General features: G+C 37.7%; 1 protein-coding gene across 3 annotated transcripts in view; it reads left to right on the top strand.

Moving 5' to 3' along the window:
• Positions 1-16,747, top strand: part of ZC3H6 (zinc finger CCCH-type containing 6) — a 57,150-nt gene that overhangs the window by 13,930 nt on the left and 26,473 nt on the right. For all 3 annotated transcript variants that reach the window (XM_004276757.4, XM_033400006.2, XM_049695697.1), the window contains exons 2-3: positions 5,677-5,857; positions 12,653-12,775. In XM_004276757.4, coding sequence (XP_004276805.1) covers positions 5,677-5,857; positions 12,653-12,775 — 304 coding nt within the window. The remainder of the gene's footprint in view (positions 1-5,676; positions 5,858-12,652; positions 12,776-16,747) is intronic.

Raw genomic sequence — 16,747 nt, forward strand, 5'->3', positions numbered from 1 at the left:
TTTTCCTTGAGGGGAAATACCTAGTTTGGGAGGTATAAGGTAGGGAGTTAGGTTAGGGCTTAATCAAGAGGATCACACATAAGCTATACAGATTGAGGGAAACAATCAGAGCAGGCATGGGCAAATCCTAGACCCAAGCAAGTTTTTTGTGACACCTGCTTACAGGTTCAGCGAGTAAGATTCAGAGAGTTTATTTCATACATAGACGACAAATTCAATATCAGCATCGGGTCAGCTTCTTGTGTCCCTTGTCCTACAGGATAACACTGAAATCAAAGAGACCAGAGGATCATAGGTAATGTGAGTGGTAGGGCACTCTTGTTGCTGAGGAACAGTTTCCATACTGCAGCTATGCAGTTTTTTTCAGCCTGCAGCTGTACACTTAGGAGTGGGCAAGGTGGAAAATCTAAGTCCTCACCGGAAGCAGGGAAGGTGGGTGAGAAATTGCCTTATAGCAGCCTCCCACGAAATAAGGAGGTGGGTAAGAAATAGCCTTGCAGCAGCACCTATCTTTCCATACTTCGGGGGGACCACAGGGCATCTGCTAAGGTTTAGGTCAGCCTGTGGTTGAGCCTTGCCTGTGTGGCCTATGTGGAGACATGTAGGGTTGCCAGGGCACTGGTACAGAGCAGTTCCTCTACATTTATCATCCATGGTAAGGGAGAAATGACAGGATGAATTAGAACAAAGCATGAAAAGTGCTACAAGCAATCATTTTCAAGCATCTAGAAAATTTGTGTTCTCTTGGTTTTAGGATAAGCAGTCTACTTCTATAAACTTGTCTACTCTGAAAAATGTCTTTTTTGTAGTGATCATTATCAGCTTATCCCAGGAAGCTTGTGTTCATGAGTAATATCTTTGTAATATCATCCATCAGGAGCACTTGTATAGTCTTTTTTTTTTTTTTTTTTTTTGCGGTACGCGGGCCTCTCTCACTGTTGTGGCCTCTCCCGTTGTGGAGCACAGGCTCCGGACGCGCAGGCTCAGCGGCCATGGCTCATGGGCCCAGCCGCTCTGCGGCATGTGGGATCTTCCCGGACCGGAGCACGAACCCATGTCCCCTGCATCGGCAGGCAGACTCTCAACCACTGCGCCACCAGGGAAGCCCTGTATAGTCTTTTATTGAGGCTTTTGTGTTTCTTCCAGAAGACTCAGTTTCTGATCTATAGCTTGTAACAGGAGCCTTTAGGCAAGCATAAAGAAAAAGCAGACACTACCTGTGGAGGTAAGACTGAATGGTTCAGGTTAATTTATTTTAATAGCCAACAATATCAAAATGGAGAAAAGTAGAATTCTCTATTGAGGCGAATCAATTTGTAAGGATTTAGTGACTAGTTACCTCAGAATAAGAACAGTGAGGGCATTGACCAGTTTCAGAGTCTTTAATTTATACTACAGTGTATTATGATTTTCTCTAGTTGTCTCCAGTCTAGATATTTAAATCTAGAGATAAAATCTTTTAAAATTTTATTTTATTATTTTTTAAAGTGACAGCTTTATTGAGATAGAATTCACCTTTTAAAGTATACAATTCACTGATTTTTAGGATGTTCCAGAGTTATGCAACTGCTACCACTATCTAATTTTAGAACACTTTTCATCACTCCTAAAAAAAACTCTGTACCTATTGGCAATCATTCCCCATTCTTCCTCTAGTCTAACTGTCTTTATGGATATGCCTGAGAGAAATTCTTTTAAAGATAATTTTGTTTATTAACTGGACGGTTATGTACATGTCTGTGACATGAATATGACTCCTTCTAAAAAGGACATAATCATTCTATTATTTTTTTAAATTTATTTATTTATTTTTGGCTGTGTTGGGTCTTCGTTTTTGTGCGAGGGCTTTCTCTAGTTGGGGCAAGCAGGGGCCACTCTTCTTCGCGGTGCGCACGCCTCTCACTATCGCGGCCTCTCTTGTTGCGGAGCACAGGCTTTAGACGCGCAGGCTCAGTAGTTGTGGCTCACGGGCCTAGTTGCTCCACGGCATGTGGGATCCTCCCAGACCAGGGCTCGAGCCCGTGTCCCCTGCACTGGCAGGCAGGTCCTCAACCACTGTGCCACCAGGGAAGCCCCCTATTTTTACATTAATAAAAAGTCACCCGTATATGGTTGACTTAGGAACTTTTATTTTTTATTTATTAAATTAAAACAAATTGGGCTTCCCTGGTGGCGCAGTGGTTGAGGGTCTGCCTGCCGATGCAGGGGACACGGGTTCGTGCCCCGGTCCGGGAAGATCCCACATGTCGCGGAGCAGCTGGGCCCGTGAGCCATGGCCGCTGAGCCTGTGCGTCCAGAGCCTGTGCTCCACAATGGGAGAGGCCACAACAGTGAGAGGCCCGCGTACAGCAAAAAAAAAAAACAAAAAAAAACAAATTATCTTGGGTTTAATAACCACAACAGCTTTCATAATAGTGTTAATTCAAAATCTAGAGAATGGCAAGCACTCTTAATTACTTCTATTATCTCTTCTATTTTTGATTTTTCACAGAGCTGGATTAGTATCTGATACATTGGTAGGTGCTCAGTCAAGAAAGCTTTATTTTATTTTGCTGACAGAGCTAGAATTAGAATCCAGTTTTCCTCCTACTAAGTCTCCTTTTTCCATTATGCCACACATGCTTTCCATCTGTGCCCAAAGGTGATTTTTTAAAGCATTGGAAGCAGCTCATAGAAGTGTGGATCATTGTTCTTCATTTCCTTTTACTCTCCTTTATGTAACCAAACATAAATTTACAAATTTAAATGTGTTATTGTATGAATGTTGAAATGATAAAGAGGCTAAAGGAAAAGAAAGAAAAAATTTTAAACTTTCAGTGTTTTATGTTTAATAACAAATATAAATTCCCGTATGTCACAGGTAAAGAATTTAAGTAAAGTAGAACATAATCATGTGCAGCATTTTCAGCTTGAGTATTTTATTTAAATAGCTCTAGTCAAAAATGCTAATTATGGGGCTTCCCTGGTGGCGCAGTGGTTGAGAGTCCGCCTGCCGATGCAGGGGACACGGGTTCGTGCCCCGGTCCGGGAAGATCCCACATGCCGCGGAGCGGCTGGGCCCGTGAGCCATGGCCGCTGAGCCTGCGCGTCCGGAGCCTGTGCTCCGCAACGGGAGAGGCCACAGCAGGGAGGGGCCCGCGTACCGCAAAAAAAAAAAAAAAAAAAAAAAAAAAAAAATGCTAATTATGAATTAGTGGTTTTAAGGTATGATTTAAGGAGCTCAAACTGGAGGAGAATGATGGTAAAAGAAAGGATGAACACCTGTAGATTTTGTTGTTGTTTGCATTTAGATTTTTACATGTAGACAGTAAAATGCACAATTCTTAAATGAATTTTTAAGAATTGATGAATTTTTACACACGTGTATATGTAGTAATCACCATACCCATCTATAGAGAATATTTTAACAACCTAGGAGGCTTCTTAGTACTCCTTTTTTGTCAGCTATAACCCTCCAAGAGGTAATCGCTGTTCTAACTCACATCACCATAGATTAGTTTTGCCTGTTCTTGAAGTGCATATAAATGGAGTCAGACAGTAGTCCCTTGTGTCTGGCTTCTTTTGCTTATGTCTGTAACATTCATCGTATTATGTGTAGCAGTACAGTAGTTAAGTTTTTTGGCTTTATAGTATTCCATTATGTAAATGAAACACTATTAATCCGTTCACGTGTTCATGGAGATTTGGGTTGTTTACAGTTTTTTACCATCATGACTAAAGCTGTTAAAAAACTTCTTTATACTTGTCCTTGGGTGAATATATGCACTCATTTTTCTTGGGCCATAGGTATTATAGTGTTATGAAAGCTCAAAACTTTTAAAATTAAAACAGCCAGTATGCTGAACCTGCCTCACATGAAATTTTCAAGTCCACCTAAATAGACATATACCTCTGATTTTATGATGGAAACTGGAGAAAAACAACATTGACTTCACAGTCAATACAGGGTGATATTGTGTGCCTGTTCTGTAATGGCAAGGGTTATGGGTATTTTACATTCAGTCATTCAGTAAAAAGCAGGGCACCGTGCTAGGGATTAGGAGATACAGCTGTGAAAGACAGTCCCATACCCCGCTTTCACCAACCAATAAGCAAGTCATTCAGACATAACGTGTAGAGTGCAGAGATAAAGAAATGAGAATTATTAGGGGAGTGCTTAGGATGGAGCAGCTCACCTAATCCTGAGTAGTCAGTGGAGGCATCTTGCAGGAAGGGACATCTAAACCGGGTCCTAAAGATTGAATTGGACTTAGCCGGTGAAGGAGGTGAGAGGGTGGATGTTGAGAGGAGCAGGGCAATGAGAGTTTTTAAGGCAATGTTTAAGGCTTGGGGACTTGAATTGAAATTAGCTGGTGAATCAGGGACTCAATTATAAAGGGCCTTTTGGAGTCAAGGAGTGTTGACATCATCCTCAGGTCAGAAGGGAATCACTGATACTGTCTTTTTTATTATGGAAAACTTCAAACACATATTGATAGAATGGTAGAATGAATCCTTATATACACATCCCACAGTTTCAGCAATTACCAACTCATGGCCAGTCTTGTTGAGACCACTTCCTTCATCCTCAGTGGATTGTTTGAAGCAAATTTGAGATATCACATCATTGAAGATTTTTAGCAGGAGAGTGCTACATGATCAGTTTTGCATTTTAGAAATCACACATTTCTAGTAATTTAAAAGTATCTTTAAAATGCACGCACCATAGTTTGTGTGCTTCTCATTTGCTTCCAGTCACAAAAGACATTTATCTTTCTGTATCACCATGTAATATTTGTAGTTGTTTGCATTTTTTCAAACTGTATGGAAACAGGATAAAATGTTAAAATTATTTTATGTATTTATCTTCCCATGTAGATCAGTTGGTTAATTTGCATTTAAAATACTGTTAGTGAACGTTGGGGCTTCTATAACTATAAAAATGTCATAATTAATATAAAGATTTGTAGATTTGGGGTTTTACTCTGAATATTTTTTACAGATTCAAGTTGAGGAATTTATTATTCTGCTTTTGTGGTTCAGGTTTCAGTAGGTAGATTACTTATCTACCTATTGAAATTTGTCTTCTTATTGAAGTTTACTCTTATGGTGAGAATTAATATATTACATTGCTTTTATTTTAAAGCTATTTATAGCTGTCTACAGGTCACTAAGTTAAATTCCTTCCTGTAGTTAGAATGTTTGCTTCCTAAAGTGTTTTAATTTCTTTCTTCCTCCCTTTCTTCCTCCCTCCCTCCCTCTCTCCCTCTTTTTCTTTCTTTCTTCTTTCTTTCTTTCTTTCTTTCTTTCATTTTTATGGTAGCTTAGTATTATAGATGGTAACTATTGCTGTATTACCTTGGGATACTATTGCATTCATGCATTCATTCGTTTACTGAGTGAGAGTCAATGCTCTTACTCTAAATCAGAGGTTGGCAAACTATGGCTGCTGAAATTGCTTCTTATGTTCTTGAAGGGTGTTGTAAAAAAAGAGAGATTTTGCAACAGAAACCATATGTGGCCTGCAAATTTAAAATGTTTACTATCTAGCCCTTTATAGAAAATTGGCCAACCCCTGATCTAAATGAGTATAACTTAAATTCTTGGCTCATGCTTTTTTTTTCTTTTGGAACTGTTTCTGTAAGATTCTCTTTAGAATTGACTTTTGAAAATTAAAATTTTCATTGTCTTTTACAGAGAAGATGGTGAATTAGAAGATGGTGAAATAGATGATGCAGGATTTGAAGAAACACAAGAACAGGAAGCAAAAGAGGATGAAAAGCAGAAAAATGAGAAAGCCTACAGAAAATCAAGGAAAAAACACAAGAAAGAAAAAGAGAAGAAAAAGTCCAAAAGGAGAAAACGTGAGAAACATAAGGTTAGTTAGAATCTACTTTTTATTCTTTTGGTAAATTTTTATGAAATATAAAACACTGAAAATTACAAAGTATAAATCATTGCCTGTTTTCTTATAAAATATATGGATTAGATCTTTTTATGTGCTTAAGAAATTTTATGAACATAAAGATTATATGAAATGTTTTAAAGATTTAAAAAATATTCATGAGAACCTTACTGTATAGCACAGGGGAACTCTACTAGGTTCTCTGTGGTGACCTAAATGGGAAGGAAATCCAAAAAAGAGGGGATATATGTATACGTATAGCTGATTCACTTTGCTGTATAGCAGAAACTAACACAACAGTGTAAAGCAACTCAACTCCAATAAAAAAATTAAATAATCAAAGTAACTTTTAATGCAAATTAGAATAAATCTTTTAAATTGATGGAAGATTGTATGCAAGAATACTGAAAGCTTAAGGAAAGAAAGTTTCATTCTCTGCAGATGTAGATTAACAGCACTGGCATTGTCCATCCATTCATTTATTTATTCATTTGTAAGTATTATTGCGTGCTTGCTGTGGAAATCTCTGTGCTGTATGCTGGGGGTTATAGTAATGAATGAAATGGTCTCTGCTGTTATAGAGATTACATTGAAAAGGGAAGGAGAGAGCTGTAAACAATTGAAAAACAAATGCTATCAAGAGAGCACTTGGGTGCTGGATACAGAATAATGTGGATTGCGGTTGAGAAGAAGGGAAACCTATACTGACAGAGAAATCAGAGAAAAGTTGGCAGCAGTGGTGGGGTAGTTTTTGAAACTCCCTGAATTTCCCCCATAAAAACAGAGCAATTAGAATAGCAAAACCAAAAATTCATTGGCAGCATCTACCAAAAAATGAACTAACAAGTTATCTTCACAAACCTCAAAAATAAAAAACCACAGACAGCAACCACAGACAGCAACAAGACCAGAGTAGGATCAGCAATTGTGTGAAATGAAGCAGAAGAAAGGTAAAAAGAACTTCCAGAAAACAAACTACCAACAGGTATTCATCTCAATGCAGGAGTCCCCAGTGAACATGGAAAGCCTGTCGGCCAAACTGAGAAACAGCAATGGAAACTGAGACGGGGCTTTACTAGCTCCCAATTCCCACATGAGTATAAGGTGACCACGTAAGATTGTATGGTGCTAGAATGGTCTGTGCCTGATGAATACTCATCAACTAAATCTCTTCTAGGACAGAGTCCCACCCTGAGGAGAAAACTGCTAGGAGTAGAATCTAAGTTGAGAGGACAAGAATACTAGGGCCAAGGAAAGAAAATGGGGGAAGGGAGCAGGGGTGGCATATCTCAGAAGATACACAGCCATGTTTTTTAATACCTCATGTGCTAACGACAGAAGAAATAACCCTAGAGAGTGAAGCTAGGAAAGTTTTCCTGGCTCATTCCTCCTTTGACACATGAGCAACAAGATTGGACCATGACCACATTCCATATACGTTATTCTTATTAAAAAAAAAAAGAGGAAACTGGGGAGAATAATATTCTTCCAGAAAGGAAAGAATGCCCACAAAACATGAAAAACTTAACCTAACATTTCAAAATGATTTTTAAAAATTAAGAAAATAATACAGACTATGATCAAACAGCATCAGCAGAACTGGGGGAAAAGGGAATCCTTTGGTCATTTAGGCAAAAAGACCAAGCCACTTATTAAGAAAGGAAAGTCAGATTTATAGAAAAATTTTTGATATCAACATTTTATGCCAGAAGATAATGGAGTAACGTATTTGAATAAAATGCAAGCCAAGCATTTTATATCCAGCTAAATACTGAACTTCAAATATAAAGTCCTCAGAAAAGCTGTATATAATAGAAGTCAGGAAATATTATCATAAGACTTCTCATAGAATCTCCTAGAGCACACGTTCAGATAACCAAAATGACTGGTTGAAAAAGTGAGAGTGATCTACATACACTACGTATTAGTCTGTAAAGCTAAGACTAAATGATGGACATGGGGGGCAGTAAATTATGTATCGAAACATTACAGCTGTAAAAAACGCCAGGGAAAGCAGAAGAATATATGGTAAGCAGGATAACCTTCTTGGTAGTTTTTTAGTTATTAACTGAGACTTTTTAAATATACTTCAAATTATTATCCTGGGAATGAAAGAGAGGAAGTAGAAGAAGAGGTTACTGCCTAATTTCAATATTGGTCCTACTAGTAAACAAATAGTATGCAAAGAAGGGATAGGGACTAAGGTTATTGGAAAAAGACAACTTGAAAGAAATAACTGAAACAAAAATATAATCTTTCTAATACCAAAAGATATACCTCCCAACAATGCAAAATCCAACTCTAAGCTATGTAAAAGAGAAAGATTTAAAAAGTGGGTAAAACCATTGTAAAGCAATTATACTCTAATAAAGATGTTAAAAAAATAAAAAAATGAAAAGTGGGTGAAGCTATACCAGGCAGATGCAAAGAAAGAAAAGGCAGAAATCACAGTGTTGATATATGAAAAAGTCAAATTTAGGTCAAAAAGGCATTGAAAGAAACAAAGAAGGGCATTTTATAATGTTAAGGTTATAATTCACAGTGAAGATTTATTTATTTATTGTTATTTAATATCCCCTTAAACATCAGTTTTCATAAAGCAGGAACTATAGGAACTATGAGAAGAAATAGACAGGAATACAGTAATAACAGGAGATACACCAGTATACCTCTCTTAACCCAAGGAGATTAATCAAATGGATGAAAAGGTGGTAAGGATATTAAAGAAATATTATAATATTATATTATAATATTATAATATATAGTATTATAAATATTATAAATATATAGTAAGCTCTGAATCCTGAGAATATATCTTTCTCTCAAGTATACTTGGAATATTCATAAAAATAGACCATGTCATAGGCAACAAAGAAAACTCCAATTAATTTGATGGAGTAGAAATAGTACAAAGAGCAATCTCAAACCACAATGCAATAAATCTAGACATAAATAACAAAGTCGAAAAACAGAAACACTTTTGAATGCAGACTAAATCTGCCGAATTACATGAAAATAATAATAGAATTTGACATATGGAAGATAGCTAAAAAATTATCAGAAGAAAAATTATTATAGTATTAAAATCTAGAAAACAGCAAAGTAAGACAGGAACAAAAAGGAAGGGCTTAATAAAGTTATAAGTAGAATTTAACAAATTAGAATGAAAAGTCAGTAGTTTGTTTTTTTTTTTTGGCCATGCTGCACGGCACGCAGGATCTTAGTTCTCCCATCAGGGATCGAACCTGTGCCCCCTGCAGCACGGGTTGGCCAAACTAATTAAGAAAAAAGGGAAGCACAAAAACAAAGTTAGATATTTTGAGGCTAAGAACTTTTAAAACCATCAAGTCCTGGTTCCTTTTTAACAGTTCTTCCTTTAATTCATCTATCTTTCCTCATAGATAGGTACTTTCAACATTTTGCTTGAAAATCTTAACTAGATCACCTAGTTCATTAGACACATTTTCTACTTTCCATATTGCTGAATGTAACAGTGTTGCTAGATTTCTGCCACTGCATAACAAGGATCTCCCTTTTTCCAGTTTTAATAAGATCTCTCTCACTTTCCTTTTAAGTCGCCCCAAAGTCCAAAATTTTACTAACAATAATTCAGGGTGATCTTAGGCTTTCACTAGTGCCCTCTTAAAATCATTCCAGTTTCTATCCACTGTCTGGTTCCAAAACCAGTTCTACCTTTTAGATATTTGTACTGGCAGCACCGCATTTCCAGATACCAAAACCTGTATTAGTTAACTATTGCTGCGCAACACATTACCCCAAACTTAGAAGCTTAAAACAACAAAAGTTTGTCTCCTAGTTTCTGTGGGTCAGGAACGTGGGCACGGCTTAACTTGGTGTTCTGGCTCAGCGCTTCCTGCGAGGTTGCAGTCATCTCCTGACTAAGGCAGGATCCTCTTCCAAGTTCGGTCATGTGGCTCTTGGCAGGCCTCCGTTCCTCACCATGTGGACCCCTTTACATACCACTTCTTTGACCTCGTGCTTTGGCTGGCTTCCTCCAAAGCAAGAGAGCAAGAGAGAGCACCCAGGATGAAAGCTACAGTCTTTTTTATAACCTAATCACTTCTGACAAATTCTGTTTGCTAGAAGCAAGCTTCTAAGTCTAGTCCACACTCAAAGGGAGAGGAATTAATCTCCACCTCTTGAGGGTAGGAGTAATAATGAATTTGTGGACAATTATTATTAGAGAAATGCCATTTAATTGATTTTATATTTTGCATTTTCACTTAATAGTACAGATAAACATTTTGTTGTTTCTATAAAATCTTCTAAAATATTTTAATTGATTGCTCTGTATTGTATTATACTTTAGTATCATTCTCTTACTATTGGACATGGAGATTTTTTGTGATAAATCTTGAAGGACAGGTAGGAATTAGCTCGTTGACCAAAGAGACACAGAGAATACAAAAGCAAAAAGGTGTGAAAAGGCTGGCATGGTTTGGGGAAGTCACTGAAGTCCCTAAATTCTTTCTGTTACTGTTTGAATATTTAAAGGGGTCACTAAATGTCTATCCTGTTAATTAGTTCTTGACTATGTCTTTTGCCCTCTTTACTCACCACGTTGTGGTGTCATGTTTGTTAAGAGTTCTATAGAAAGCATAATCACTGAGACTTGAACTTTATTTATTTTTAAAACATTTATTTATTTGGCTGGGCTGGATCTTAGTTGTGGCATGCAGGATCTTCTTTGCAGCATGCAGGATCTTTAGTTGTGGCATGCGGACTCTTAGTTGCATCATGAGGGATCTAGTTCCCCAACCAGGGATCGAACCAGGGCCCCCTACATTGGGAGCGTGGAGTCTTACCCACTGGGCCACCAGGAAAGTCCCTAGACTTGAACTTTAGTACTTACCAACCAAGTGTATTGAAAGAAATAATCCACCAGTGTATTATAGGTAAAATAACAAAATTAAGGGAACACTTTCAAACACCAAACAGATACCAAACAATAACCAAAAAAAAGAAACTCAAAAATTCTGAAATAAAAAAAGTATACTATCCTTTTCACTTAAAAATTTAATAATTTTTAATTACTCTCTACTATTTCCAGCTATTTTTAATGTAGTCCAATTGCTAATTTTGGGTTAATAATTACTTCTTATTACTGTAGGTGAGCCACATACATATTTTTTTATAATAGCCTTCCTAATGACTTCTTAACGTCTGTGTTCTAGACTCATTTTTGGGGGCTAGCCTGAAGAATCTTCTCCCTTAAACAGAATCTTCTCTTCTCTGATGGCTCTTCCTGAAGCAATGCCTCTGTTTGAACTTCTTCTTAAGCAAGCCTTACCCCTTTAGTGTTCTTCAAGGTAAAGGTTTTCTTTTGAGCCAGAGCTGACTTCTGCTAGTAACAGAGCAAACTTGGCTTTTAAATGGACAATTTTATTTCAAGTCCTAACCAAAAAGATTAGGTAGTTAAGCTTGAAGCGTTTCATAGCATAATTATAAAAAGATCTTCATATCACCTATCAGATCAACAAAAGCAGAATTAACAGCACCCCAAAACGAAACCCCAGAACATTTAAGAACAAGGTGGAGGAAAACAGTTTGTCTTCTTAAACCAGCATTTAAGAATGGAGTAGAAGAAAACAGATCCTTCTACTGTAAAAGTATCAAGAGGTCAATTTAGTTCAGCACATTTTTACTGAGTTTGTTCTAGTCTTAGATGCTGGGAATGCAAGGATGATAAAATACAGAGTCAGTGTCTTTGTTGATAAGAACTTCAAAAAATTTTTTTAAAGAGGGTGCTCAACCTGGGAAGGTAATTATTTTGGCTAGATGGAGGGTATTTCGTGATTTTTTTTTTTTGAAATTGCATTCATACTTGAAAAAGCTTATTCTTGATATTTGTCAATCACTGTCAATTACTTGTGGTTTGCATTTCATCTTTGTTCAATTTTGTGGGTTGGATTTATGTTATATTTATAATTTGGAATGTTTTGATATCTTTTAGATTTAGGGTACTTATGCAATAGATTAAGAACTCTAAAGCTGTTTTAGGTAAAAATAAATTACTTCATACTCTATTCATGTTCTAGGACTCTTTTTGGTGATGAGGAACCAATTTTATTTCCTTTAAGATTAACTTAGGGGCTTCCCTGGTGGTGCAGTGGTTAAGAATCCGCCTACCAATGCAGGGGACGCGGGTTCGAGCCCTGGTCCAGGAAGGTCCCACATGCCACGGAGCAGCTAAGCCCGTGTGCCACAACTACTGAGCCTGCGCTCTAGAGCCCGCGAGCCACGACTGCTGAGCCCGCATGCCACAGCTACTGAAGCCCGCGTGCCTAGAGCCCATGTTCCACAACAAGAGAAGCCACCACAGTGAGAAGCCGTGCACTGCAACGAAGAGTAGCCCCCGCTCGCAGCAACTAAAAGCCCGCACGCAGCAGCAAACACCCAACGCAGCCAAAGATTTTAAAAATAAAGATTAACTTAAATTTAAGATCACTTTAGAGCATAGAGGTGCAGTATTTTCTATTTGAAGTCCTTGGGCCAAAGGGATGATGGGGAAAATGCTGCCATTAAAATCCCCGAGAAAAGAGGAAGATGTACTATTCCTCAGAAAATTTCAGAGGAGTTGGGGTGGAGGTGGTCTTTGGAACAAGAATTTTCCAGTTAATACTTCAGAACCTACTAGGATAATATAATCTGTTGGTTGGCACCTCTGGCTGAAACAAGCTTATCTAGATACTAGTTAAATTTTTTTCCTTTTGTAAATGTAACATTTTTGGTTTTTCCTTCTTTTAGCATAATTCTCCATCCAGTGATGATAGTTCAGACTACAGCCTTGATTCAGAGGTCGAACATACAGAAAGTTCCCACAGAAAAAGAAGTGGTTTCTACAGGGATTATGACATTCCATTTCCTCAGGTATTGCCTTTATTTTTATTGTCATAAAATATACAGAACATAAAATTTACCATTTTAACTATTTCTTTTTCTCTCTCTTTTTCTTTTAAATTGGAGTATAATTGACCTACAACACTGTGTTAGTTCCAGGTGCACAACATAGGATTCAATATTTCTGTACATAAAACGATCACCACAATAAGTTTGGTTACCATCTGTCGCCATACAAAGATATTACATTATTATTAACTGTTCTCCCCATGCTGTACATTTCATCCCTGTGACTCATTTATTTTGCAACTGGAAGTTTGTACCTCTTAATCTCCCTCACCTATTTCATCCCCATTCCCCTCTGGTAACCACTTGTTTGTTCTATCTGTGAATCTGTTCCTGTTTTGTTATGTTTGCTCATTTGTTTTGGTTTTTAGATTCCACATATAAGAGAAATAATAGTGATATTTATCTTTCTCTATCTGCCTTATTTCACTTAGCATAATGCCCTCTAAGTCCGTCCTTATTGTCACAAATGGCAAGATTTCATTCTTTTTTATGGCTGAGTAATATTCCATTGTATATATACTGCATATACTGCATGTATATATATATATATATATACTGCATCTTCTTTATCCATTCATCTGTTAATGGACACTTAGCTTGCTTCCATATCTTGGCTATTATAAACAATGCAGCAGTGAACATAGGGGTGCATATATCTTTTCGAATTAGTGTTTTTATTTTCTCTGGGAAAATGCCCCAAAGTGGAATTGCTGGATATTTGGTAGTTCTATTCTTAATATTTTGAGAAACCTCTGTACTGTTTTCCACAGCGGCTGCACCAATTTACATTACCACCAACAGCGTACAAGTGTTCCCTTTTCTCCACATTTTCACCAACACTTGTTATTTCTTGTCTTTTTGATGATAGCCATTCTGCCAGGTGTGAGGTGATATGTCCTTGTGGGTTTTTGTGCTTTTTAAAAATTAATTACTTATTTTTGGTTGCATCGGGTCTTTGTTGCTGTGTGCTGGCTTTCTCTAGTTGCAGGGAGCGGGGGCTACTCTTCATTGCGGTGCACGGTGGCTTCTCTTGTTGTGGAGCACAGGTTCTAGGCACACGGGCTTCAGTAGTTGTGGCATGCAGGCTCAGTAGTTGTGGCTTGCGGACTGTACAGCGCAGGCTCAGTAGTTGTGGCACATGGGCTTAGTTGCTCTGCGGCATGTGGGATCTTCCTGGTCCAGGGCTCAAACCCGTGTCCCCTGCATTGGCAGGTGGGTTCTTAACCACTGTGCTACCAGGGGAGCCCTATCCTTGTGGTTTTGATTTGCATTTCCCTGATGATTAGTGATGTTGAGCATCTTTTCATGTGTCTGTTGGCCATTTGTATGTCTTTGGAAAAATTCACTATTTTCACCATTTTAAAATATACAGTTCAGTGACATTAAGTTTATTTATGATGTTGTGCAACCATCACTCTGTCCATTTCCAAAACTTTTTCATCTTCCTAAACAGAAGCCATGTACCTATCAAGCAATAATACCTAATTTCCCCCTCCCTCCACTCCTGGTAACCACTATTCTACTTTCCATCTCTATGAATTTGCCTGCTCTAGGTGCTTCATATAGGTGGAATCATGCTGTATTTGTCCTTTTGTGTCTGGCTTATTTCACTTACCATAATTTTTGCAAGGTTCATCTGTGTTGTAGTACGTATCAGAATTTCCTTCCTTTTCAAAGCTGTATAGTACTCAATTATATGTATATACCACATTTTGTCGATAGATACTTGGATTGCTTCCACCTTTTGCGCATTGTGAATAATGCTGCTATGAACGTGGGTGTATAGGTATCTCTTTGAGACCCTGCTCTCAATTCTTTGGAGTATAGACCTAGGAGTGGAATTACTTGATGATATGTTATTTCTACATTTAACTTTCTGAGGAACTACCAACTGTTTCCCACAAAGGCTGCACCATTTTACATTTCCACCAACAATGCATGAGATTTTTCTGATTTCTCCACATCCTTGTCAAGCTTGTTATTTTCTGTTTTTGTTTGTTTGTTTTGTTTTGGATAACAGCCTTCCTAATTGGTGTGAAATGATATCTCACTGTGGTTTTGAGTTACTGCTTTTTAAAGAGAAAAATTAAACTTTCAATTTCATTCTTTGCTTTCTGATATTAAAAAAATATTTTATAAGACATATGCTACAAATTTTAAACCTTTGAAAATAAAGACTATGTCATGGATTTGTCTGATAGGGCTGCCATAACAACATACCACAGACTGGTGGCTTAAACAACAGAAATTTATTTTCTCACAGTCTGGAGGCTAGATCTGAGTCCAAGATCGAGGTGCTGGCAGGTTTGGTTTCCTCTGAGGGCCACAAGGGAAGGATCTGTTTAGGTCTTTCTCCTTGGCTTGTAGATGGTCACCTTCGTGCTGCTTTGTCCTCACATGGTCATTTCTCTGTGCACGTGGACTCCTTGTGTCTCTGTGTGTCCAAATTTCCTCTTATAAGGGCAGCAGTCAAATTGGATCAGGGCCCACCCTAACATCCTCATTTTAACTTAATCACCTCTTTAAAGGCCCTTTCTCTAAACACTGTCATATTTTGAGGTACTGGGGGTGAGGGCTTCAGTATATGAATTTTGTGCCACCTACCTCTTCAAGTGCAAATATTATTTGATGTGTTTTAAACAGAAAAAAAATTAAAACAACATGATATACTTTATGTCTTCCTTAAATATGTTGCACTGTATGAACAGAATCTTCAATCTGAATATTATTTTGTGCTAGAAAAATCCTGATGCTCTCAGGAGCACTGAGGAGTATTCAGGTCAGTGTGCATGTATCTGAAAAACCCCAGACTTTCTGAGTTCTGGTGGGTGGGGGTCGCTAAGTCTTCCGCTTTTTCCAGACTCTGGACTCCTTTTGTTCCCAAAGATTGAAAAGATAGTCAAAAGTGCTGTTGAACCTTTTCAGATGATTTTTCATGCTGGGCTGATGCTTTCAGAGCAAAAACAGCTCCAAGTACTGCTCACTTCTGGGGATTTTCATCTACTCCATGGGAAACGGTTCAGTAATCCTTCACTAATTTGTTAGCTCTCTGATGTCTACAGTGGTCTGAAAGAAATATCTTGTCTATCTTTGCTGCATTTTTTTAGGAGGAGGACTGATCTGAATTAAATTACCTAGTCTGCCATTAGAAGAGAAAGTTCAGGATCATTTCCTTCACATATGGTTTAGTGTTGACTCACTGAGGTTAGAAAGTATATCCTAAAAATCTCATTTGATTAGATAACGAGTATCTACTGTATGACACTTCTACAGTTATAGGCCGACAATAGAATATAGTATTAGCATCTAGCTATTAAATTAGCTATTAAATTAGTACTTAATATATCTCCTTTTTCCTCATCCTTGTTCAGGGTCTCCTGTTCTCTTATTTCATGCTTAGAGTGACAGCCTGTGTAACAGAAACCAAATCTGCCCCCACAGACATTCTAGCAGGTAGATAGCCTAATCATCAATAAGCAAAGTGATTGGAGAAACTATATCCTTCAGTAAAATTTATAGTCTTTTTCATTTCTTTTATCTTTAGGAGGGCTTTTAAAAATACTTGCTAGATCCTTGCTGGTGAGTACATTTTGTTCATTCCAAATGGTGAACATGTGAAGCACGAGGAGATACTCTCCTAGAGAACTGGGGCTGCTCTGTAACCCCTCATTCATTTAGCGCTTCCTGGAGAGCTTGCACCGCATGGGTGGTGCCCTGATGCAAACACTAAGCACTGCAGCAAGCCACATTAGAGTCTGTCACTGCAGAAGAAGCCCTGAGGTTTGCATAATTAGAGGGCTATTAGGATTATTTGCAGTTGGGAAAACAAGGGAGGGATGGATTGAAAGTTTAGGGATAATTCTGCTTGAAAAAGTAGGAATTATGGAGATTATTTTTGTAAAGGCTGTGAAAAATCAGAGAATTGGATTAATA

This window comes from Orcinus orca, chromosome 13 (assembly GCF_937001465.1).
Source record: "Orcinus orca chromosome 13, mOrcOrc1.1, whole genome shotgun sequence".
NCBI classification, from domain to species: domain Eukaryota; kingdom Metazoa; phylum Chordata; class Mammalia; order Artiodactyla; family Delphinidae; genus Orcinus; species Orcinus orca.